Source organism: Bactrocera tryoni, chromosome 1, assembly GCF_016617805.1.
Source record: "Bactrocera tryoni isolate S06 chromosome 1, CSIRO_BtryS06_freeze2, whole genome shotgun sequence".
Classification (NCBI taxonomy): domain Eukaryota; kingdom Metazoa; phylum Arthropoda; class Insecta; order Diptera; family Tephritidae; genus Bactrocera; species Bactrocera tryoni.
The window spans coordinates 22,247,189-22,272,461 of NC_052499.1; the positions used below are offsets into that span (position 1 = coordinate 22,247,189).

General features: G+C 37.1%; 1 protein-coding gene across 2 annotated transcripts in view; it reads right to left on the reverse strand.

Moving 5' to 3' along the window:
* The window catches only part of LOC120767067 (acetylcholine receptor subunit beta-like 2), a 29,600-nt gene that overhangs the window by 2,808 nt on the left and 1,519 nt on the right, over positions 1–25,273 (reverse strand). The window contains exons 3-10 of one of the 2 annotated variants that reach the window (XM_040092925.1): positions 22,452–22,580; positions 21,187–21,372; positions 17,794–17,926; positions 17,476–17,603; positions 8,561–8,736; positions 8,284–8,436; positions 4,418–4,500; positions 1,686–1,792 (exon numbers count right to left, since the gene is read on the reverse strand). In XM_040092925.1, the coding sequence (XP_039948859.1) occupies positions 1,686–1,792; positions 4,418–4,500; positions 8,284–8,436; positions 8,561–8,736; positions 17,476–17,603; positions 17,794–17,926; positions 21,187–21,372; positions 22,452–22,580 (1,095 nt within the window). The remainder of the gene's footprint in view (positions 1–1,685; positions 1,793–4,417; positions 4,501–8,283; positions 8,437–8,560; positions 8,737–17,475; positions 17,604–17,793; positions 17,927–21,186; positions 21,373–22,451; positions 22,581–25,273) is intronic. The other variant, XM_040092934.1, reaches the window with a different exon arrangement.

The following is a 25,273-nucleotide window of genomic DNA, read 5'->3' on the forward strand; positions in this document are numbered from 1 at the left end:
TTGCGCATTTGCCACGACGAATATCGCATTCGATGGAACGATGAGCTGTACGAGATATACGACGACATTGACATAGTTCAGCGAATTAAAAGACAGCGGCTACACTGGCTAGGTCATATTGTCCGGATGGATGAAAACACTCCAGCTCTGAAAGTATTCGACGCTGTACCCGCCGGGGGAAGCAGAGGAAGAGGAAGACCTCCACTCCGTTGGAGGAACCAGGTGGAGAAGGACCTGGCTACGCTTGGAATATCCAATTGGCGCCACGTAGCGAAAAGAAGAAACGACTGGCGCGCTGTTGTTAACTCGGCTATAATCGCGTAAGCGGTGTCTACGCCAATTAAGAAGAAGAAGAAGGTATCTTCACGAAATTTGGGACGTTTTTTCCGAGGCATCGCTCGAAATTCCGAAGATATTGCTCGGTTATTCGGATTGTATCATTATAACATACAGCTGGTATAAAAATTGAACGAACGGAATCAAGTACGAAAAACGTTTATAATGACGGATTGTCTTCTTCAAATTTGTTTCTGAGGCAAGGGTGCAATTTCCGAAAAAATGGTTCAGATCGGGTCACTATAGCATTTAATTGTCATACTAATTGAACGATCAAAGTTCTTGTAAGGAAACTTTTGTATTTATGAAGGGTATTAATGTTAAGTGGCAGCCAAAGTTAATGGTTTTTCTTGTTTTAAATTTTAATTTGAGAACTTGATTTGCCTAGTTGGTAATTAGCAAAAAACTTTTTCGAGGTTTGTTGGGAAAAAAGAAGTTGTTCTCCTAATATTTCCAGTTGCTACCAATCTTTTTAACGAAGAAGCAACTAATAATGCCTTCGTGAACTTGTGAACTTGTCCAAAACGGTTCATAGTGCCAACTCAGGGCAAATATGCATCAACAAGCCAAAGTATGCTTGACTTCTTCAAATTATTTGCAATAGAAATTCGATAAATGGGTGAAATAAAGAGATGAAGTGCTTCTTGAATGTGCAAGCAGCAATGAAGTTAAGGCTATAAATTATAAATTACGTTTAAAGCGCGCAGCTTTACGGGCTTGTTGATTTCCTAGTTGCTGTACAATGAGTCGCTATAAGTGAGAGAATTTACGCCATCAATCGAAATCCCCTTAAGCAATCAATAAACTGGCAACCAGAATGAAAATAAATCTTGGAACGTTTCGACAACACCCCCGATTCGTTCATCTCCTTTCAGCCGAAATGCCGTTGTGCTCTTCTTCTCAACACTCAAACATATTTAATATTTTATCATGAATATTGTTATTGTATTCACAGGGTGTTATTCATAAAAAATAGTAATAATAATAATAGCAAAAAGGGAGGAGTGTATGACATGGCAACCACCTCGCTAACAACAACAAATAAATCTCTTGTATTACGGCAATAACAAATTAATGCTACAAACTACTAAAGAAAAGGGAATAAAAAATAGTAAACCAATAAAGCGGAGATAAACAAATAAGCGTCGTAAAACTGCAATAAACCAGAAGAAACTAAACAAATAAATAGAAAAAGAGACGCTTGTAAAATCAGTGAATGTTTAAGTCCCTTGTTGTGGAAGAATCGAAGTCAGACGCAGTCCTTACTTCAGCCGTCAATAAAAAATTTGCAACATAAGCGCCTTGTACGTACGTACATGTAAATATTTTTCATGCCTTCAAATACTCACCTCATTATCCTTGTCGGCATCTTTAATATGCTGCGCAATAAAACGCACCGCACGTAATGCCTGCAGCACTTCGGGTGTCAAATTGCGCGGTATCACGTTGTCAGAATCTGACAAAAATGCATAAAAGCAAACAAAGAGAAAAAATCGTAATTTTAGTAGGCAAGTTAAAAAAAATTTTAAACTTAAATATATTCTTCTTATCCAGAATTAAGGCGAGTTGCGAGAAAAGTAAGCAAATAAGTTTCTAGAATATAGAAAAAACTATTTCTATCTAGTATCCTGAAAATCAGACTTCATAAAACTTGTATCTTTATCCTGTTGTCATCTACATTGCCAAAGCTATCATTTTTTATACTCTCGCAACAATGTTGCTAAGGAGAGTATTATAGTTTTAATTCACATAACGGTTGTTTGTAAGTCCTAAAACTAAAAGAGTCAGATATAGGGTTATATATACCAAAGTGATCAGGGTGACGAGTAGAGTCGAAATCGGATGTCTGTCTGTGTCCGTCCGTCCGTCTGTCCGTCCGTCTGTCCGTCAAAGCTGTAAGCTTGAGTAAAAATTGAGATATCATGATGAAACTTGGTACACGTATTCCTTGGCTCCATAAGAAGGTTAAGTTCGAAGATGGGCAAAATCGGCCCACTGCCACGCCCACAAAATGGCGGAAACCGAAAACCTATAAAGTGTCTTAACTAAGCCATAAATAAAGATATTAAAGTGAAATTTGGCACAAAGGATCGCATTAGGGAGGGGCATATTTGGACGCAATTTTTTGGAAAAGTGGGCGTGGCCCCGCCCCCTACTAAGTTTTTTGTACATATCTCGGAAACTACTATAGCTATGTCAACCAAACTCTACAGAGTCGTTTTCTTCAGACATTTCCATATACAGTTCAAAAATGGAAGAAATCGGATAATAACCACGCCCACCTCCCATACAAAGGTTATGTTGAAAATCACTAAAAGTGCGTTAACCGACTAACAAAAAACGTCAGAAACACTAAATTTTACGGAAGAAATTGCAGAAGGAAGCTGCACCCAGGCTTTTTAAAAATTGAAAATGGGCGTGGCCTCGCCCACTTATGGACCAAAAACCATATCTCAGGAACTACTAGACCGATTTCAATGAAATTCGGTATATAATATTTTCTTAACACCCTGATGACATGTACGAAATATAGGTGAAATCGGTTCACAACCACGCCTTCTTCCAATATAACGCTATTTTGAATTCCATCTGATGCCTTCTCTGTATAATATATAGTACATTAGGAACCAATGATGATAGCGGAATAAAACTTTACAAAAATACGGTATTTGAAAAATATGTAAATGACGTATAATGAAATCTCGATTATCACTTTATAATGCGAGAGTATAAAATGTTCGGTGACACCCGAACTTAGCCCTTCCTTACTTGTTTTAAATTGTTAGTAGTATTTGAAAAATTTTATTTTATGAACGGGTTTCAACATAAGAATTGTTAGAATTCTGATAGCAGAGCTGCTATACAGACCTTGAAATCTCTGACAATTAGATCAAAGATTATTAAGATTTCACTGGCTAAGGCATCAAGTTATTTACATATTAAACTTGTCTAGATGTCTGGAGGATGGAGTCAAGAAGTTCACCCTGCTGGATGAACGTCTAGCCGCAATGCGCATCAAAGCGAAGTTCTTCAACGGAAGAGAGGGACGATGTCACCAAAGATGTCCCTATTAAATAGTCGGAAACTGTAATACCTATGAGCTCATTAGAAAGGACGCCGCTGTCTTGGTGCACTCGAGCGTTGAATCTATGAGACTAGCGAGATCTCGGTAAGAGTTGGTCAGCAACCAGCACTTTGGGGAGTGGCGCAACTTGTCAGATGGGGTTGAAATATCTAGACTTTCTCCTTTACTGTCCAGCTTTCGCCAGATTAAGGTTGAATAATCTTGGTTTCCATACTTTCTACGAACCTGGCGAATTGGGAGGAATAGATATTAGTGAGCTTAAAAACTTTGTGGCTACCTCTAGGCGCTTTATAGATATACGATGGTCTTAGTAGTTCTGGGGACAGACTAAGTAGGATTATTCGCGGTCTCACGAATATCAGCTTATTTACCTAACCTAACCTAGATTACATACATAAATCATATATGCCCTAGTCCCATAAATAAATCTTAACATAGTAAGTATTACAGGAGGCACTTCGGCAGATGGCTTCGTTATGTTCCTTAAAGATGAAAGAGATAGGCCAGTGAAACACACTTTACTGGTTGAATGATTTTCGATAGTTAAAAGTTTCACTGAACTATAAAAATGGTAACGGCATGCCATTCTCTCCATATCATTTTCTGGACCTTTTAATTTGCAACTTGAAAATTTATTGCTGAAATCAGATAATAAAAAATCAACTTTTTGAAATCAGATAAGACAGCTCTATATCATTTAATTGTGTCGAACATTTTAACAGATTGAGTTCTATTAAAACAGTAACCTTCGGTTATATCTTGAGTTATATAGAAATTTATTAAGCTAGGTAATGTTATGCTATGTAAAAGGGCTTCTGATTATTTACGAAGAATAACACCACTTGAAATAAACTGGGAATCACTGGGAACAGATTGATTACCCTTACATAACGGGTGTTCCATATTTGTTTATAAGTATATATTTTGGGGACTTCAAAATAATATATTTTGAAACATTTTTATTATTTACTAATTTTAGATGTGGTTTACACTCACCAATCGAATTTTGTACACCATTATCGTACGGTCCCTCTTGGCTGTCCTTGAACTCACTGGGAAAATCGCTAATACTATCGCTGCTTGCATTGGGATTGCATAATAGTAATGAAATAACGGTAAAAAAGTTAGTACAGTTATAGTTTTAGAAAGTATTTTAATATATCTTTTTACACAAATACTATGATTACAATTACATAAATGTAAGTCAAATATAGTAAGTTATGCAGTGCGTATGAATAACCTGTGACAAAAATAAGCTCAAGTAACAATATTTAGGGGTTAGGTGGGTTTGAAAATTTCAAAAAATCAATTTTTTTTATTTATCTTTTTATTTTAAACTTTAAAGTTGATCCGAGTGCTATTTTCGGAGATACAGCCTTGTGAGCTTGAGGCTGTCGCTAAGTACGCCGTAATTAGACGCGTATTTCTCGAAACTGTGTTTTTGAAGTCGGTGGACACGATTTCTCGAAAAGTTATGAACCGATTTAGTTCGAATTGTGAACACATCCTTAAAATAACATTATCTAGTTTTTTTGAAGGATTTTTTTGTTTCATTACTTATTTTTTTAACCAATAAATGACGAAAATTTTACAAAAAAATCAGATTATTTGCTCAAAGTCTGAGAAAAAAAGGAAAAATTAAAACGAGATTTATATACATATGTATGTATTAAAGGAATATGTTGAGTTCATTTTAGATAAACCAATAATGAGTTATGCTGTCCACGCCAAGAGCACTTTTTTTGTGAGAGACCCAGAAAGATGAGGTCATAACGGCTAAATTTTCAACATCTTTTTATCAAAATTTCAAGAGACAATGTTCAAATATGTACTTTTGATATGCTTTATTTTATTTTTATATATGGTTGCTTAGATTAAAACCAAAATCGTTTAAAAACCCTTTTTGCACCTCTGAAACCCACCAAACCCCTTAAATAAAGAAATGCGATCAGATATCCTGAGCTGGTTTTACAATTTTTTTTTAATTATTAAAAAAAGCTTGCTAGGTTATTTCTAATTAAAAAAATTAAAATCAGATACAAATATTTATTAGTGTATAATAGTTTAAATAATCACAGATGGGGCGGTAGCTTGGACCTCAAAAGATTCGCAGACTTCGGTAGGGTTCCAACTATCGACGCTGCTACGACTCGCATGCATCTGCATGTCGGGTGTTATGCGCACTTGTCCAATGGCAGCACTTGAAGTCATGCTTGAGCTCACACCACTTCACCCAGTAATCGGTCAGGTAGCCAAACACACACTGGCTACAAATGACAGCAGAAGGGTGTGACAAGGGTAAGGTAATCTCATCCCAGCAGATGAAAAAGTTAAGTGGTATAATGCTATTGGCTCTTCTCTCAAGGAACAGCATTACCAAAAGGGTAAACTTCACCAAGAAGTTCAATGTTACCTTAGCAGCAAGGCTGAATAGAATGATTCCACTCTCGAACTATTGCTTAGGGACAGTACAATCAAGTGTTAAGCTCGCCCGCTCCGCAGCATTCACTAACATGTTAGGACTTGAACCCTTCATCGCGGTGGGTCCCCTTACCATAAAGGAGCTGCTACGGAAGGAAGAAAGACAGAGAGAGGTATTGGCAACAACTCCAAGGCATGCGCCATTCCAAGTTGCTAATGGGGCATTACCACCGCTGCAGGTTTAAATATATAATCAACCTCCCTAAGGACAAATTCAGACTACTTATCGCATTCTACACTGGCCACTGCAAGCTGAAGAAGCACTCGTCCAACATGGGCGTTAATTGCCGGTTCTGCGACAGGGAGCCTGAAATACCAGAACATTTGCTAATTGACTGCAAAACAGTCTGCAGACGGAGCAGTACATATATTGGACTTTATCAATATGCTGAGACTATGTGAATCTTTGTGATTTAGCCGCGGTGTAATCCTCTTTTATTTATTTAATCTAATCTAATAATAGTCTAAAGGAGATTTATTAAAAAGATTTTATATTACACACATAGTTGCCACCTGACTTTAAAAATTAATAAACACTTTCAAATGACTGAGCTCAAAAATAAACTGTAATAGGGTTGCCACTTGTAATAAATTTCAGCTATATTCAAATACATATTTTATATAGGCATACTCTTGTAGAACCCCCAAAGGTGATCTAGTCACTGATGCCCAGAGCATACTTAAATTATGGAGGGAACACTTCTCCAGCCTGCTGAATGGCAGTGAACGCACAACACCAGGAGAAGAAGAACCCGATTCCCCAATCGATGACGATGGAGCAGACGTTCCATTACCCGACCATGAAGAAGTTCGAATAGCAATTGCCCGCCTCAAAAACAACAAAGCGGCAGGGGCCGACGGACTACCGGCCGAGCTATTCAAACACGGCGGCGAAGAACTAATAGGGTGCATGCATCAGCTTCTTTGTAAAATATGGTCGGACGAAAGCATGCCCAACGATTGGAATTTAAGTGTGCTATGCCCAATCCATAAAAAAGGAGACCCCACAATCTGCGCCAACTACCGTGGGATTAGCCTCCTGAACATCGCATATAAGGTTCTATCGAGCGTATTGTGTGAAAGATTAAAGCCCACCGTCAACAAACTGATTGGACCTTATCAGTGTGGCTTCAGACCTGGAAAATCAACAACCGACCAGATATTCACCATGCGCCAAATCTTGGAAAAGACCCGTGAAAGGAGAATCGACACACACCACCTCTTTGTCGATTTCAAAGCTGCTTTCGACAGCACGAAAAGGAGCTGCCTTTATGCCGCGATGTCTGAATTTGGTATCCCCGCAAAACTAATACGGCTGTGTAAGTTGACGCTGAGCAACACGAAAAGCTCCGTCAGGATCGGGAAGGACCTCTCCGAGCCGTTCGATACCAAACGAGGTTTCAGACAAGGCGACTCCCTATCGTGTGACTTCTTCAACCTGCTTCTGGAGAAAATAGTTCGAGCTGCAGAACTAAACAGAGAAGGTACCATCTTCTATAAGAGTGTACAGCTGCTGGCGTATGCCGACGATATTGATATCATCGGCCTCAACACCCGCGCCGTTAGTTCTGCTTTCTCCAGGCTGGACAAGGAAGCACAGAAAATGGGTCTGGCAGTGAACGAGGGCAAAACGAAATATCTCCTGTCATCAAACAAACAGTCGTCGCACTCGCGACTTGGCTCTCACGTCACTGTTGACAGTCATAACTTTGAAGTTGTAGATAATTTCGTCTACTTAGGAACCAGTATTAACACCACGAACAATGTCAGCCTGGAAATCCAACGCAGGATTGCTCTTGCCAACAGGTGCTACTTCGGACTGAGTAGGCAATTGAAAAGTAAAGTCCTCTCTCGACGAACAAAAACTAAACTCTATAAGTCCCTCATAATTCCCGTCCTGCTATATGGTGCAGAGGCTTGGGCGATGACAGCAACCGATGAGTCGACGTTACGAGTTTTCGAGAGAAAAATTCTGCGAAAGATGTATGGTCGTTTGCGCGTTGGCCACGGCGAATATCGCATTCGATGGAACGATGGGCTGTACGAGATATACGACGAAATTAACATAGTTCAGCGAATTAAAAGACAGTGGCTACGCTGGCTAGGTCATGTTGTCCGGATGGATGAAAACACTTCAGCTCTGAAAGTATTCGACGCAGTACCCGCCGGGGAAGCAGAGGAAGAGGAAGACCTTCACTCCGTTGGAAGGACCAAATGGAGAAGGACCTGGCTTCGCTTGGAATATCCAATTGGCGCCACGTAGCAAAAAAAGAAGAAACGACTGGCGCGCTGTTGCTAACTCGGCTATAATCGCGTAAGCGGTGTCTACCCCAATTAGGAAGAAGAAGATTTATATAGTTATTAGTAAATAGTAAACTTACCGTACATCAATTTCATTCGTATAACCATTACTGGGCGTGGAATCGTCATAGTCTGGCAACGTATACTGCGTGCGCCGCATCATCATCAATTTCGGCATAAAGTGTAAAAATAGTTTACGCACAAGCGGTGACATTTTATGCGTTGACGGTGACCTACATTAATACAATAAAAATATGTTTTTGTTTTAATATTCTCATACTTAAGTAAGTAAGCTTTTATGCACATTATCGAACACTCGATTTCTTAGTTGTTTGTCATAAATTGTATGTGACTTACCTAAAGTGTATATTCAATACACAGACCGTTGTCCATACGGACAACGAGACCAGTATCATTGTAAATAGTAGATATTTGCCTAGCAGCGGTACGGCCAATGATGTTGGCGGAATAATTTCAGCCAACAGCAAGAAGAACACAGTCAACGAGACAAGAATTGAAATACATAACGTAACCTGTCAACGAAATTCAAGTGTAGAGTTTTCTTCTACATACAAGCTCAAACATTTTGAATACTGTTTTTGTTCAGTGTTAGCGTACTTGAAATACATTTTCATTTTTTTATGTATTTATTTATTTTTTGTTTTTATTTTATTTATTATTTTTTCTTTCTTTATTTTATTTATTATTTTTTTCTTTCTTTATTTTTTTTCCTTCTTAGAGCTGGGCAATCCAAGAAATCCACCTGACAAACAAGCAAACAAACGAGCAAGCCGTTTTACACTCAAATCAACAAATATGCAGACAGTACATACGGCCAAACCACTTCAACAAAACAAATAAAAACTACTAAATAATAGTGTATTCATTGCCAATAGTAAACTTAGTCCAACTAGTTACTGAACAAACCCAAAAATAACACAAAAGCACACAATTCAATTGAGGTTAGAATTTTGTGTAATTTTGACACATATGCACAAACAACTCAGGGAACTTTTAGCAATAACTATTTTAAAATCTAGATTTTGCAACCGTAAATATTTTTGCTACATATTTTTTTTTTCTATTGCTAAAAGTCAACATAAGTTGTCTATGTTTTCAAAAAATGTATATAATTTGTTTAACAAGAATTAAATTTAGGTTTGAATAACCAAAAAAAAATCTACATACAAACATACATTCGTTACAGGTACTGAAAATGCTTGTTTGTGGTTTTCTTTAAACACAAAATAGCGTTATTTACACAAATTAAGCCAATTACTTGATTAATTAATCTATTTGTCATTTATTTGTTATTTGTTTTCGATATCCACTATCTACTTTTTTACTTCAAAACGCTTTATGAACTTATAAAAGTAACAAAGTAATCAAATCTAAAATCGGAAGCTACCGAAAACTTCTCGGCTTTGTAAAATTATGTGAAGCTTTTTCAAAGGAGAAAAGTTCTTGAAATTTTTCATAAAAAAATGTCATAAGTCAACAGCCTAAAATCTTAGTTAAGATACCAAATTAACAACTGAACATTTAAGCATTGTAACGGCTTCTTTTAAACTTAAATAATATATTTGCTTATTTACTTTCTAGGCTATACACTTGATTCTCACTTGTGACCTAATAGTTTATTTTACAAATAAGTTTTGAGCCGACTCCGGCTGAGAAACCTTCCAAGATTTCCATTAGAAAAGGTTTTCTTATGTTAGACATATCAAAAATCGAGCATTGGTTGTACGTTGAGGTTACCTTTATGTCAACCAAAAAATGTGAAAACAATCGCAGATGAGAATGACCTCATAGTGGTAGCAATGGCTAAACATCTAAATGACCTCCGGCTCAAATGCAATGATTGCATAAATGGCATACGCCAATGGTTTACAATAATGAGTTTAGAGCTGGCTGAGCAGAAAACGGACGTCTGGCTCATAAGCACAAGGAAGTTGGAAGAAAGGGTAACACTCACCGTAGGGAAGTGCCCCAGTTGAAGTATTTTGGAGTAATATTGGACTCCAAGTTACGGGGTTACATGCGTTCACGGGTTGCAAAAAATCGATTTTTTTATTGTCTAGAATTTTGTTCTTAATTTTAAGTTGATCCGACTAATAGTTTAGGAGATACTGGCTTGAAAACTTGTGCTCTGGAGGCTTGCTAGGCTAAATGCGCCGTCTTTAATCGTGATTTTTTCGAAATTGTATTTTTAAAGTCGCTTAGCAAGATTTCTCGAGGACTTACACAGGTGCTTGAGACATAATTCTTAAATACTTAGACGAAAGATTTTGTTTTTTATTTTGATTACAACTATTTGGAAAAAAAATATGGCGAAATTTTCACTGAAATTTTCATTTTTTTGTAAAAATGTCTGCCAAAAATCCAATTTTCAGTTTTTTTCCTTCGTTCAAGTTCTAAGTTAAGGTTTTAACTAAAACATGTATTTTCTCACTTTAGATGATCCTCTAAGGAGTTAACCTGCTAACACGGGCGTATCTTTTTTCCGTGAGGTCGCCGCAATGGCCGAGTTTAAAATATTTTTTTCCAAAAATTTCAGAAGGGCTTTGTTAATACTGAATGTTTGCAACTATAAAAAATTCTAATAAAGTATTTAACTTTTTATATGAGATTTTACAGCAAGAAACTCATATAACCCCTTAAAATTTATGAAACACGTATACTTCCGGGAAGCAAGCAAATATATGATGCTCTATCGAGAATGATCTCCAACGTACGCAACGTTCCAGGCGGCGAGACCAATAAAAGTAGGGCATAGGCTTTCTGTAATCTGAGTACTAAGCGCTTTCCGAATGATATCAATGCTGCTGGAGTACTAGCCAGTATGCCGCCTATTGACATCCACTATACCAGCTATCAGAGCCGTCTACAAGGCGGAAAAGAGCAAAGCAAACCAAGAACCTTACAATGTGGCAGCAGTGGTAGCAAACCTCATCCAAAGGACGATGGAGCCACAGACTGCCACAAACATTCATTCCTGGATAGACAGGCGATTTCGACCTAACCGAAATACTGAATGACCAGGGATGCTTTAGAAAGTATCTGTTCCAAAATAATCATGTCGTTAGACACTGTCTCATCGATATTTATGCGGTAAGATTGAACATGCAAGCTGCATCAACTATTCGGAAGAGTATGTGACAAAAATGTCTCAACATTCCCTACTCGAATGTCAATGCATCCAGGTGATAGAGCAAAAATTTAAATAAAACATTTTAGCTTAGATTTTTGATAGATCCAGGGCGCTTTGCCCATAGCTGATATTTAACTACAGGAGTTTTTCGTTTGCCTTCACAAAGGACTAACATAACAATCTTACTGTGACCTCTCCGCCATGCCGAGGGATCATTAAAATTCTACGAGAAAGGAAAGGTCTTTATGGATCCAATGTAGCTATATCGCAGCAGTAGTTCTCATTGAAGTTCCACAACCGCTTGGAGGCGATTTAAAACTCTCTATATTTGACCGCATTTATCAAGGCGCCCACAAAAATAGAGATTAGTAATGTAGAAACTGAAGACTGATTTCCATAAAATAAATCATATTTATTATTAGCCAACATTCTTAAAGGAAGATTTTAAATTTCTTAACGATTTACTTGTTTCGATCCTATCGATCGTATCCAGCATATGCAAATACTTTACCAACCAAAACAAAATAATTAACTATATAAACAACAACATTAAACAAACCTTGAAATACCGATAAAACAATAACAGCACAAAAAAAAGAAAACTTACAAGCAATGGAAATGAACATACAAAACACCAAACTTTACCCACCAACGCCCTCTCTCCCACATTCCTCATTATTATACTACCGCTTTTAATTATATTGAATTATTTGCTACACAAAAACAACAAATTGTTTACAACAAAAAACGATCTAACCAAAATAATACATACATACAAATTGAAACTGTCAAAATGTTTGCAAATATCAGCAAAAAACTACAATCAAAACTGCGGCGCTACTGCGAGCCAACCAACCGATCTCAGCTTACTTGTATGTATGTGTGCGTGTAAGCACGTACGTGTGTTGGTATTCTTGTAATATGCGTGTACATTTTGTGCTATAGGTATGCATGTGTGTGTGTATGGTGTAATGGATGGTGATGTCCTTGAAAAGATGAGTATCTCACTAAATTTATGTAAGTAATGCTATTTTTTGAATTTTTAAGAATTTGGACGTTTTTGTTGCAATTTTTGATTTTCGATGAAATTACGTTATGAGATTTCATTACTTCTATTAAGCATAGCGCGTACCTTTTTTTTAGCTAATCTCCGTGGAAAAGCTGCTGATAATGGCTCGGTACTTAAAAGTACTTAAAGTACGCCTATGCTTAATTGCTTTCAGGTGGGAATAATTGTGAAATAAATATGCGGCATCAATAAGTGATTAAAATGCAAAAAGAGAGTATAGAGTGCATATGCTAATGATAATTGAGAGACTAAGCTACGCAAACGTAGAAAAATATTTTTTGATTAATTAGAGAGTAGTTAGTATTGATTAGTTATTTATTGAAAATTTTCAAAATAGTTAAGTATGAAGAGCTTAAAATGTTTCAGTTTATTCAAAAAATTGTTTTATTAGCTATTGTGGTGCTTTTCTAATTTATTTTTATTTCGGCCTTTTTTTGGTTATGTGTCTAAACAAAATTCCATAAAAATATATATGTTTTGTACATTATCATTTGAGTCATAACTTTATTAAAAAATAAAAATATGTCTTTTGCTTTCGCTTACATTACTATTAGTCTTTTTTTTTGTAATTTGAATATTTTTTCATTGTAAAATATATGTACAGTTGTGTTCATGAAAATAGTAGTGCAAAAGCTTCCTAAATTTAAAGGTGTTTTCTAACATATACTGATATGGCTAGACACTTCAACTTAAAAAAGGAAAAAATCCCGTTATTTTTGCTTCCGCTGTCTTTTTATGACACATATTTGTTTTTCTACAATAAAATAAGCTGTTCATTAAAATAATAGTGCTTGTCATTATGGTTCGATAATACAATAAGTAAGTGTATTTAAGGACTTAAAGAATTTTCTGATGAAAGTTTTTTAAAATCTCAGTGCTCTTTCCTTTTAGCGGGTAAAAAATTATAAAAAATTATTTAATATTATTCCATTTATACTTCCAACATTTTTAAACATGGTAGTCAGAGTATTCTAGTATGGCCTTGTTTTTCGTACCATGATGTCGGTCCTTTATGTTGGTTATATGATTGTTTGTGATAATACCATTTGCCTGCTGGAAAATGCCTATGTACAAAGAAGAGACGTATGAGCACATTTGCCAAGAAGGAGTCTGCTTCAGAAAGGAGGTCCCGGCCAGCGCAAAGCTTTAGCAAAAGCAAATACGAGATGAGTTCCAAAATAAATAGGCCTTTTTGAATCTAGCGCCTCCTGGTGGCGCCCCCTATATGTCGACTGGTGCGTTAGAATCTGCTATCTTTATCGATTGTCCAGTAAGTGAACTTCATGACATTTCATAGATTGTAAGTAAAGTTATTGCGTTTTAAGTGTCAATATGTTTGCGTTATCGAAATCGAACAAAGACCCGACATTAAAATTTGTTTTAAAATTGGTGAAGTTTTTACCGAAAGGTTTCAAATGATGAAATAAGTTTATGGCGATGTTTCCTATGCCGTAGCAGAGTGGTTTCATCAAATCATCATTGAAATTTATGGAAATGGAATTGAACATCTCCAAAACTTCGATTTATCACATTTTGACCGAACATTTGGGTTTACGAAAGTGTGTGTACGGTTTGTTCCGCATAAATTGACTAAAGACCAAAAATTGCTCAGAATCCAACATTCGAAGGACGATTATTGTGACCGATTAATTGACCAAAAATCACATTTTAACCATTAACCACTCACCATATTCACCTGATATGGCACCGCGAAACTTCTTCCTCTTCGAAAAAATGCATTTGCCTATAAAATGAAAGCGTTATGCAGACGTAGAGGCCATTCAAAAGGCTTGCACGGGCATACTGGCGGCCTTCCCGGCCAACGAGCTAAAACACTCGTTCGACATGCTTTTGGACCGTGCAAAAAGCTGTATTGAAGCAGAAGGAGACTATTTTGAATAAAATAAATTGATTTTGGCGAAAAAAACCATTTGTTCTCTTTTTTTTTAAGTCCTGTTTACTTTGGAACACACCTTGTATGTGAGTTAGAATGCAAGGTTTCCTAGTTGTCAATGATACGTGGGCTCAAATTAAACCTCAACAAAATAGTCACCTCTATTTATGTGAACATACTTTTTTTGAAGTTTTGTTTAGGAAATCTATATATAGTGTACAAGGTCTGTCGCAAAAGAAACTGGACTGTTAAAAAAACAACAAAAAATTAATATTTTTCAAAAGTTATATTTTTTTATTCAAAGTAGTTTCCTTGTGCTTCGATACAGCGTTTAGCCCGGTCAATTAGCATTTCAAATGAGTGTTTAAGGCCATTTTTCGGAATGCTCTTGAGAATATCGGTCGTCGGCTTTTGGATAGCTGAAATGATGTCCTGAAACCAGTGTCCTTTCATGGGCAAATGAAGTTTTCCAACTAGGTAAAAATCACAGGGTGCCAGATCAGGTGCGTAGGGTGAGTGATTAATGGTTAATATGGAGTTTTTTGTCAAAAAATCAGTGACAAGGGTCGACCGATGACACGGCGCATTATCGTGCAACAGGCGCCAGGACCTTGCCTCACGGTATTGTGGTCGAGCACGACGAATGCGTGAAAAAGACGCTTCATAACACCAAGGTAAAACACAGCAATAATCGTTTGGCCAGGTGGGACGAACTCTCGGTGTACAATACCCTCGGAATCGTAAACACAAATCAGCATTGTCTTTATTTTTGACTTCTGAAGACGACCGACTTCTGATCGTCACAGAGGTCCTCACGACCTTCTTGGAATCGCTTAAACCACTCATGCACATTACTACTGGATAGGCACTGATCACCATAAACTTTTTTCATCATTTGAAATGTTTCAGTAAACGTTTTCCCAAGTTTAAAACAAAATTTAATATTTGCTCTTTGTTCAAAATGCATTTTACGACCGATGACCAAAAGCTGCTGTCATTTTTTGATCGATAACATCGATAGTAGTTATCCAATTGTCTTAAAATTTTTACGAAATGTCAACAAGAGATCAAGCTTTTTATTTCATATACCCACCAATAGGTGGCGCCACCAGAAACAGTTATATTTAAAAAGTTCTGTTTCTTTTGCCACAGACCTTGTATGTACTAGTGGATCCGCCACGCGTTGCTGTGGTTTACCTTTTATGCTGTTATTCAAGTAATAAACTATTCAATACAGTGAAAATTTCATTTACGGATAAAGGCGAAAATGTTTTTGTTAGTATAAGAATCCAGGTGATTGTACTTGAGGTTTAATTTTGATATGTTCACACTAATAAATGTCAATGGAAAATTTAAATGCTATTAAGACTTCTATTACTAACTCAAGAGTTCAAGTTATGGAGGACTTCGAGTTATAGAAGTTTGAGTTATGGAAGTTCAACTGCATTCTATTTTTTTTTTTTGGTGATTGTGAATAGATGCGTTTGTTTAGAAATATATACAGTGAAATCTCCTGACAAAAGAGCCTTTCTGTCCAGTTATTAGAGTTATCGCTTAATAGATTGTACTTAATAAATATGAACAAATTCTGGGAACGGTCATTATGTTAATAGAGATGTCCGCTTAAAAGAGCGTCTATTTAATACAGTTTTCACTGTATTTCCTATTTATGAATTGTTTTGACTATCCTCTCTTCTAAGTTGTCTCAAACTGGACACAGTATGCTAAATTTTGCTAAAAATGGTGCTGTAGGTTAGGAGTCCATCGTAATTTCGTAAGGAATAATAAAACTTTGTACATACATACGTAGAAATTACTAAAACTTACTTTTAAATGTTTTTGAGTTAATAATTTGTATTTTTAGCTGATTTTGTTTTTGGTTTTATAGTTAGAATACACCAGCACTACTATTTTAATGAACACAGCTGCACATGCAAAGTTCTAGGAAGAAACAATTTAAACGGGTCTTTTTTTAATTTACCAAAGTAATTAGCGAAATAGATAGATAATATTTTTTTATCTAAATAAAAAAACAAATTTTAAACAAAATTGTAAAAAAATATATTTTTATCTTGTATAAATTTTCCATGTCATTTACTCGTCACACCTAATTATATACAAACATATAACTAATAATTCCTGTTTCGAGAACACACTCAATCTGGCAGCAATTGCTGGGTTAAAAATACTGTTAATTAAAATTTGCTGAAATAGTTACGCTGTTAGTATAAATTTAAAAATGTTCAGTTAAATTTTTTAATGCAGTGATAGTGTGATTAGAAAGTAAATAATGTTTTGAAGGGTATAAGTGTATTAGAAATAGTTTGATAAGAGATCGCATGCATTATAAAGCATTTTGTAGAAGTACGGTAAACAGTATATCGTCACCTAAAATACAAAATAACTTAACATCACTTTTAATAAGTTTACAAGCGAAGGAAAAACGATATAATAGAAACGACTCTTATTCCAACAGTTTGAGTTTTAGTTATAAAATGGTTGTATATTGGTTACAAAATGGTTATATATTGGTTATCTCACACTTATATTGAAACAAAATTTGACTTTTAGTTATAAAATGGTTATATATTGGTTACAAAATGGTTATACATTGGTTATCTCCCGCTCATATTGAAGCAAAATTTGAGTTTACGTTATAAAATGGTTATGCATTGGTTATCTCCCGCTCATATTGAAGCAAAATTTGAGTTTTAGTTATAAAATGGTTATTTACTGGTTACAAAATGGTTATACATTGGTTATCTCCCGCTCATATTGAAGCAAAATTTGAGTTTTCGTTATAAAATGGTTATATATTAGTTATCATACCTGACAGTGATTTTCGATTTTTTTTTTGAAGATGCGCTATTTTGCATTTTAGGTGACGATATGCAGTAGACAAAATTGTTCAATGCAAATATGGTATAGTAAATAAGATTATAGGTAAAATTTTCAAGGCAAAACATGCTTAAAATACTAATATACAGCTGAAAGAGATTTATTTAAAAAATACATGAAAAACTTATTTATTTAAGAAAATACACAGTTTGAACCATTAAAAAATTCATTTGATGATAAAAGCTTTGCTACCAACTTAGCAAACGCCTGTTAGTATTCAGCTAGTAAAACAGAACAAAATTTTGTACAGAATTTATTACCTTCTCGCCGGAATCGCTGGGCAAATAAAATACCAACACCGTTAAAAATGTCAATGCAACACACGGCACAATTAAATTAACGGTATAAAATAGTGTTTTGCGACGCATGGTGAGCTTAAATGTAATATCTGTGGAATAAAAATATTTCAGAGAATTGAGATTATACTTATATATTCCATATTTTGTAAACAAAAGAATAATATATAAAAACAATATTCAAAATTGTAAAATTTTCAAATAAAATTTAATAAAGACAAGCTAAATGCTTTGGCTGGAGTCGAAAAACAAACATTTATATAATTATTGTCTTCATTTTACCAGAAAACGGTTCCAATGTGTCTGGATAGTATTCCTCATTCTTCGTTGCAGGAACTTCAAGTATGTCCCATTCGACTGATAAATAAAATTCACTTAAATCAATTCCAATTTGCACTAGATTACTGCCAGGAACCTATGTATGAGTCAAAGATCAAAGCAAAGGAATAGAAATTTAAACAAACAATTATGGAAGAATTAAAAATAATAATAACAACAAAGAAAAAAAATGTCAGCTCCAACTGATATTCAAATACGGCGTCAAAGAACTGATAAGGAGCATGCATCAGTTTCTTTGTAGAATATGGTCGGACTTAAGCATGCCCGACTATTGAAATTTAATTGTGCTCTGTCTAAAGGGAGACCCCGATAATCTACGCCAACCATCGTGAGATAGGCATCCTCAACAACGCATATAATAAGGTTCTATGAGCGTAATGTGTATAAGATTAAAGACCATAGTCATCAAACTGATTGGACCTTATCTGTGTGGCTTCAAGCCTGGAAAATCAGCAACTGACCAGACATTCACCACATGCCGATTTTAAAGCTGCTTTTGAACGCACGAAGAGGAACTGCCCATTTGCAGCTATGTCTGAATATGATATCCACGAAAAACTAATACGGCTGTGTAAACTTACTTTGAGCAATACCAAAAGTTCTGTCAAGATCAGGAAGGACCTCTCCGAGCCGTTCAATACCAAACGAGGTTTCAGACAAGGCGACTCTTTATTGTGCGACTTCTTTAGTCTACTGCTGGACAAAATAATTCGAGCTGCAGAGCTTAAGCGTGCAGGTACAACCTTCTATAAAAGTGTTCAGGTGCCGAGATACGCCGATGATATTGATATCATTGGTCTCAACATCCGTGCCGTAAGTTCTGCTTTCTCCAGACTGGATAAGGAAGCGAAGATTGTAGTGATCGAGGACAAGATGAAATATCTCCTGTCATCAAACAAACAGTCGTCGCACTCGCGACTTGCTTCCCACGTCACTGTTGACAGTCATAACTTCGAAGTCGCATATAATTTCGTCTATCTTGGAACCAGTATTAACAGCAACCAGAATGTCAACCTCGAAATCAGACAAGAAATTACTTTTGCCAACAGGGGCTACTTCAGTCTGAGTAGGCATTCGAAAAGTAAAGTCCTCCTTCGACTAGTCCCTATATTCGCTGAACAAAAACTTATTGGATGTCCATTGACATATTGCGTCCAAGAACTGGATCAATGGACCTCGCGTGCGCTTATTATGCGCTGATCGACGATCAGCTCCTATACAACTGCAGCCTGTTGGCCTAGAGTATAACGCAGGAGATCTTCTATACTATACTATAGTAGGAGTTCTCACTGAATCTTGCTAAGAATATTGTTGAACGCAAGTTGCTACAACTGTATGGAAGAGGGTGTGGCGGAAACATCAAGGCACTCTCTACTCCATTATCCGCCCTTTGCAGGGCTGATGATGAAACATCTCGGCACTCTTACCATCGGCGAACCAGAAGACATAGCCGAAACGAACATTAGCCATCTTAACAAATTTGTGATAGGCTCAAGGCACTTTGCCGATTTGTAAAGGTCTTATATTCTATTATCTATGATCTATTATGTAAAATATTGGGTCGATGTTCTAAGCTATCCATGTGAGATCCCAGTTAAGAACGACTTTTAGCCTAACCTTACCTACAAAAGAAAAAGAAAGTGTGATAACTGTCTGTCACAATAAAGTTAAATGCTGAAAATATACTTCTAGAAAATATTTCAAGAATATAGGCTTGCGCTATTTGTAGTAAATGATTAACTTGAGTCTTAAATTGCACACAATGAAACACCGTGTCCGAAGATTCAAGAATGCTCTCTCTTACCCAAATGTGGACTTAGCCATTATATTATAAGTATCTTCAACATATTTTTTTCGATTTATATGAAATTATTTATGCATTTCTTGCTGGTTTGAAACTTTTTTCCCATTTCCATCGTATTGCTCAGGAATTCATATTCCCCATTGGAGTAGCACCTCGTCAGTTTAGAGATCAAAATTTATAACCAAGCCGAAGTAATGAAGAGAAAACCCAATCAAGCAAAGTTAAACTGGAACCTGTGGTCCAAGCAAATCAAACAAAAACTCCAACGAAGCAAGCTCGCCGCCATTTTATTTATTGCGCACATACATAACATACTTGAACATGTGTAACCTTAACCAATCTTACCAGCACTTGTGTGATTGTGGCGCATAAATTGCAAATTGCGGTGCGAGTATGGCTCTGTGGCTAAAAGTTGAAGTGAAGTGAGCAAATACAAATGTATCTACAATTGTTTGTATGCATTTAGAAAACATAGAAACTAATAAAAATCATGTAAGGAAGTGCTAATTTCGGGTGCAGCCGAACATTTTATACTCTTGCAACTTGCAAAAATCAAAGCCAAGGAAATGCATTTAGGAGTAAAACCAACCATATAAAGTAAAAACAACCGGATGTTCGAAAATCCTGATATTAGTTATATGGGGGCTAGACCAAGTTTTTGCTCAAATTTAACAAATTTTGGCACAAAGATACACTGTTTTGTATAAAAACGCTCTCTTATTTCCACTGAGATAACTCACATATTGACCAATATATGCGGTACTCGCGGAAATTCGATTATCTTTATATTAGATATACTTGTATGGGGACTAAGGGAGTATTGGACTACACATTGACCGACATTTTCAATCAAAAACAGCTATAGGCACCGGGTTCTAAATATTCGGTACCTAAGGGCTTGAAAAGTTTTTATGGATTTAAACAACTTTTGGTCATAAGCAGGCACACCCTAAACACATTATTCGTGCAAAGTTTTATACCGCTGGAAAGTAAACGAATCAAGTGGAATTCAAAATTGTGCTTAATTGTGCAGTAAGCGTGGTTATGTCCGATTTCGCTCATTTTCGCAACGTGACATATATATGAAAAAAATACCATACACCAAATTTTGTCGAAATCGGTCAGTCGGGTCCTCAGATATGGGATATCACCAAAAAGTAAGCGGTGCCACGCCCATCGTACACTTTTCACCCCGGTCCCTATAAAGCCTTGTCATACCATCCCAGCGGCACATTTTTTGCGTCTCTGGCACATTTAATTATTGATTTATCGCGCTTTAAGTAGTTTTGAACAGTACCGTTATATGTGGAGTGAACGGGGTTTTCATCCGATTTCGTCAATTTTCACTCTAAAATAATACTCTGTAGCAATTGGTTGCAAGAGTATAAAAATAAAACACTAAAAGTAAGAGCAGCAAAAGTTAAATCATAATAAAAAATACAACTGAAAACATAAAAGTTACTTCGTAACTGTGTGGCTTGCAGCAGCTTTCCATTGCTCTCCCCCCTTGCCAATGCCAAGCTTGCACTCACCTGATCCAAATGCTTCAAATCCACTTGTGCACCGTTGTATGTCCATGAACCGAATTTCATGAAGCAAATTTGTTCATCGTAAGGAAAATATTCGACATTCATTTCGCAGGAGGACTTGTAGATAGCTGGCGGCTCCCAGAAGACCTCGCCGGTGTATTTTAATGTTGCCTTTGTCATGAGTGTTACCTGTGGATTACATATATGCGCAGGCATATGTAGACATATACATATATTACATAAGCATGTACTATATATGTGTTTGTGAATATGAATATATGTAAACAAAAATCAACACCACTTTCTAAATACTTTTTTTTTATTTTTTATTGTACATATTTTGTATATTATTTTGAAAATTTGTTCGCCTTATAATTCATATGAAAAACAAGAAAAAACGTCAACTTCGGCTGCACCGAAGCTAATATACCTTTCACAGGTGCATTTAATTTAGATCTGAACAATTTTTTCGGAGATTATATTATTACCTTAAGCAGTAATCCATGTCAAATTTCGTGAAGATACCATGTCAAATGCAAAAGTTTTCCATACAAGCCCTAGATTCCGATCGTTCGGTTTGTATGACAGCTATACGCTATAGTGAGCCCATCTGAACAATTTCTTCCGATATTACATTATTTCTATGAACAATAACTCATATCAAATTTCGTGAAAATATATCGTCAAATGAGGAGGTTTCCCATGCAAGCATTTGATACCTATCATTCAGTTTGTAGAGCAGCTATATGCTATAGTTAACCGATCTGAACAATTTCTTCGGAGATTACATAGTTGCCTTAGAAAATAATATATACCGAATTTCGTGAAGAAACATTGTCAAATGTGAAAGTTTTCCATACAAGAACTTGATTCCGATCGTTCAGTTTATATGGCAGCTATATGTTATAGTGGTCCGATATCGGCAGTTCCGACATATGAGTAGCTTCTTGAAGAAAAAATGACGATTACAAAATTTCAAAACGATATCTTAAAAACTGAGGGACTTGTTCGTATATATACAGACGGACAGACAGACAGACGGACGGACAGGTAGACAGATGGACAGACAGACAGACGGACATGGCTTAATCGACTCAGCTCAACATACTGATCATTTATATATATACTTTATAGAGTCTCCGGCGTTTCCTTCTGGGTGTTACAAACTTCGTGACAAACTTAATATACCCTATTCAGGGTATAATTATATTTTATTTATGTATATATGTGTATGTATTCACTTTTATATATATTTATTATTTACTCACTTCGTAGTTGCCATCCCAATTGTTGTACAACACTATATCCGGCACCCAAATATGTTCCGATGGCACATAAAGTTGTTCAACACCACCGTATTCCTCAGGGTCCCATCGCAATTTATAATCGAACCAACGCTGTAAATTTTAGTTTTTATTAAAACAGGTTAATACCACACTTTTTATTGAAATTTTAACTTATTTTTAAAAATTATCATGGAGGATAGAGTCATGTGTAGAAGTTCACGCAAGTGAAGAAAGTTCTCTGAGTGCCATTCAAGCATCTCACGACTTCCGGTCTGAGACCAAGTATCCTCTGGGTAGCCAAAGCCAGATCCACTGGGTTTGGGACCCTCCATGTAAACAACACCCCCAATTAAAACTAACCAAGAGCCTCGGACCAGAGACCCCTCTTTTGATGGCGACCACGGCAAACGCATTAAGGATTACAATGTGAGGGCATACACCTGGAATGTACGGTCTTAATTATCCTTAATTGAGAAAGTGCCGCTGCCCTGCTGGTTGATGTCGTCGTTTAAATAAAGATTGACATCACCGCCGTCCAAGAAGTGTGATGGACGAGACAAGGACTGAAACGAGTCGGTTCTTGTGAAATTTACTAAAGTGGACATATAAAGGAGTGCGAATCCAGTATGGGATTCTTCCAACGACGGAAGAGAAGGGCGGTGTGACCAAAGATACCTTCTATGAGCGCGTGGAGCGCACCTATGAGAGCTGCCTCTGCCACAATGTCAAAATCATCCCGGAATAAGGTTATCTGTAATACTAGATTCTACACGCGCCCGTCTCTGTGCAGCATAAAACCCACGTCAACAAACACAAGGAAGGTTCGACGTCGAGAAGCTGCAATCACAACAGACAGCCGATCGGTTTTGTACTCGACTTGCACTCCTGCTCTCTGAGAGCACCTATCAGCAATTCGGTATGAGGGAACTGTGGGACGGCATCTCAAGCTCCTTACGTACAGCTGCAAATGAAACCATTGGTTATCGGATAAGGCAAAAGAACGGCTGGTACGACGAGGAGTGCCATGTCGCAGCGGAGAGAAAACAGGCTGCCTACCTCGTTACAATCGACCACAACACGCGCGGGATGGGATAGATACCGAGAGCTGCAGACAAAAAAAAAGACAGAGTCCGAAATGCGTGAGTATGAAGAGCTTGACAAGCTGGCCGACAGGGGTAATGCTCGAAAATCCTACGAAAACATGCGGAGGCTAACAGAAGGTTTCAAAACGGGAGCATACTTTTGTAGAACCCCCAAAGGTGATCTAGTCACCGATGACCAGAGTATACTTAAATTATGGAGGGAACAAGTCTCCAGCCTGCTGAATGGCAGTGAACGCACAACGCCAGGAGAAGGCGAACCCGATTCCCCAATCGATGACGATGGAGCAGACGTTCCATTGCCCGACCATGAAGAAGTTTGAATAGCAATTACCCGCCTGAAGAACAACAAAGCGTGGGGGCCGATGGATTGCCGGCCGAGGTATTCAAACACGGCGGCGAAGAACTGATAAGGAGCATGCATCAGCTTCTTTGTAGAATATGGTCGGTGTGCTCTGCCAATCCACAAAAAAGGGGTCCCCACAATTTGCGCCAACTTCTGTGGGCTAAGCCTCCTCAACATCGCATATAAGGTTCTATCGAGCGTACTGTGTGAAAGATTAAAGCCCACTGCCAAAAAAATGATTGGACCGTATGAGTGTGGTTTTAGACCTGGAAAATCAACAACTGATGCGCCAAGTCTTGAAAAAGATCCGTGAAAAGAGAATCGACACTCACCGCCTCTTCGTCGATTTCAAAGCTGCTTTTGACAGCACGAAAAGGAGCTTCCTTTATGCCGCGATATCTGAATTTGGTATCCCCGCAAAACTAATACGGCTGTAAAACCTCCGTGAGAATCGGGAAGAACCTCTCCGAGCCGTTTGATACCAAACAAGGTTTCAGACAAGGTGACTCCCCTTCATGTGACTTCTTCAACAAATATCTACTCTTGGGTAAAATAATTCGAGTTGCAACGCAGAATACCTCTTGCCAACAGGTGCTACTTCGGACTGAGTGTTCAATTGAGAAGTAAAGTCCTCTCTCGACGAACAAAAACCAAACTCTATAAGTCACTCATAATTCCCGTCCTGCTATATGGTGCAGAGGCTTGGACGATGACAACATCTGATGAGTCGACGTTGCGAGTTTTCGAGAGAAAAGTTTCTGCGGAAGATTTATGGTCCTTTGCGCGTTGGCCACGGCGAATATCGCAAGCGATGGAACGATGAACTAAATGAGATATACGACGACATTGACATAAAATTAAAAGACAGCGGTTACGCTGGCTAGGTCATGTCGTCCGAATGGATGAAAGCACTGACTCTGAAAGTATTCGACGCAATACACGCCGGGGAAAGAAGAGTAAGAGGAAAACCTCCACCCCGTTGGAAAGACCAGGTGGAGAAGGCTGTGCTTGAAATCTCCAATTGGTGCCATATTGCAAAAAGAAGAACTGGCGTGCCGTTGGTAACTCGGCTATAACCGCGTAAGCGGTTTCTACGCCAGTAAAGAAGATTATCATCTACGGTTACGTTTGAGAACCTCGATTTACCCATCAAATTTGTTTTTACATCTTTTTAAAGCTTTTTTACGAGACTTAAGAAGGCGAGGCATCGCCCAGCGCACGCTTTCCAATAATTTTATACAGCTATCGGTATCTATAAGCCGTTAAGAATTCTTATTATCTCATCATACTCAATTTTACAATAATAAGATGATGATATTGCAGTATTTTTACTGCATGCTTATAAACCCGATGAAGAT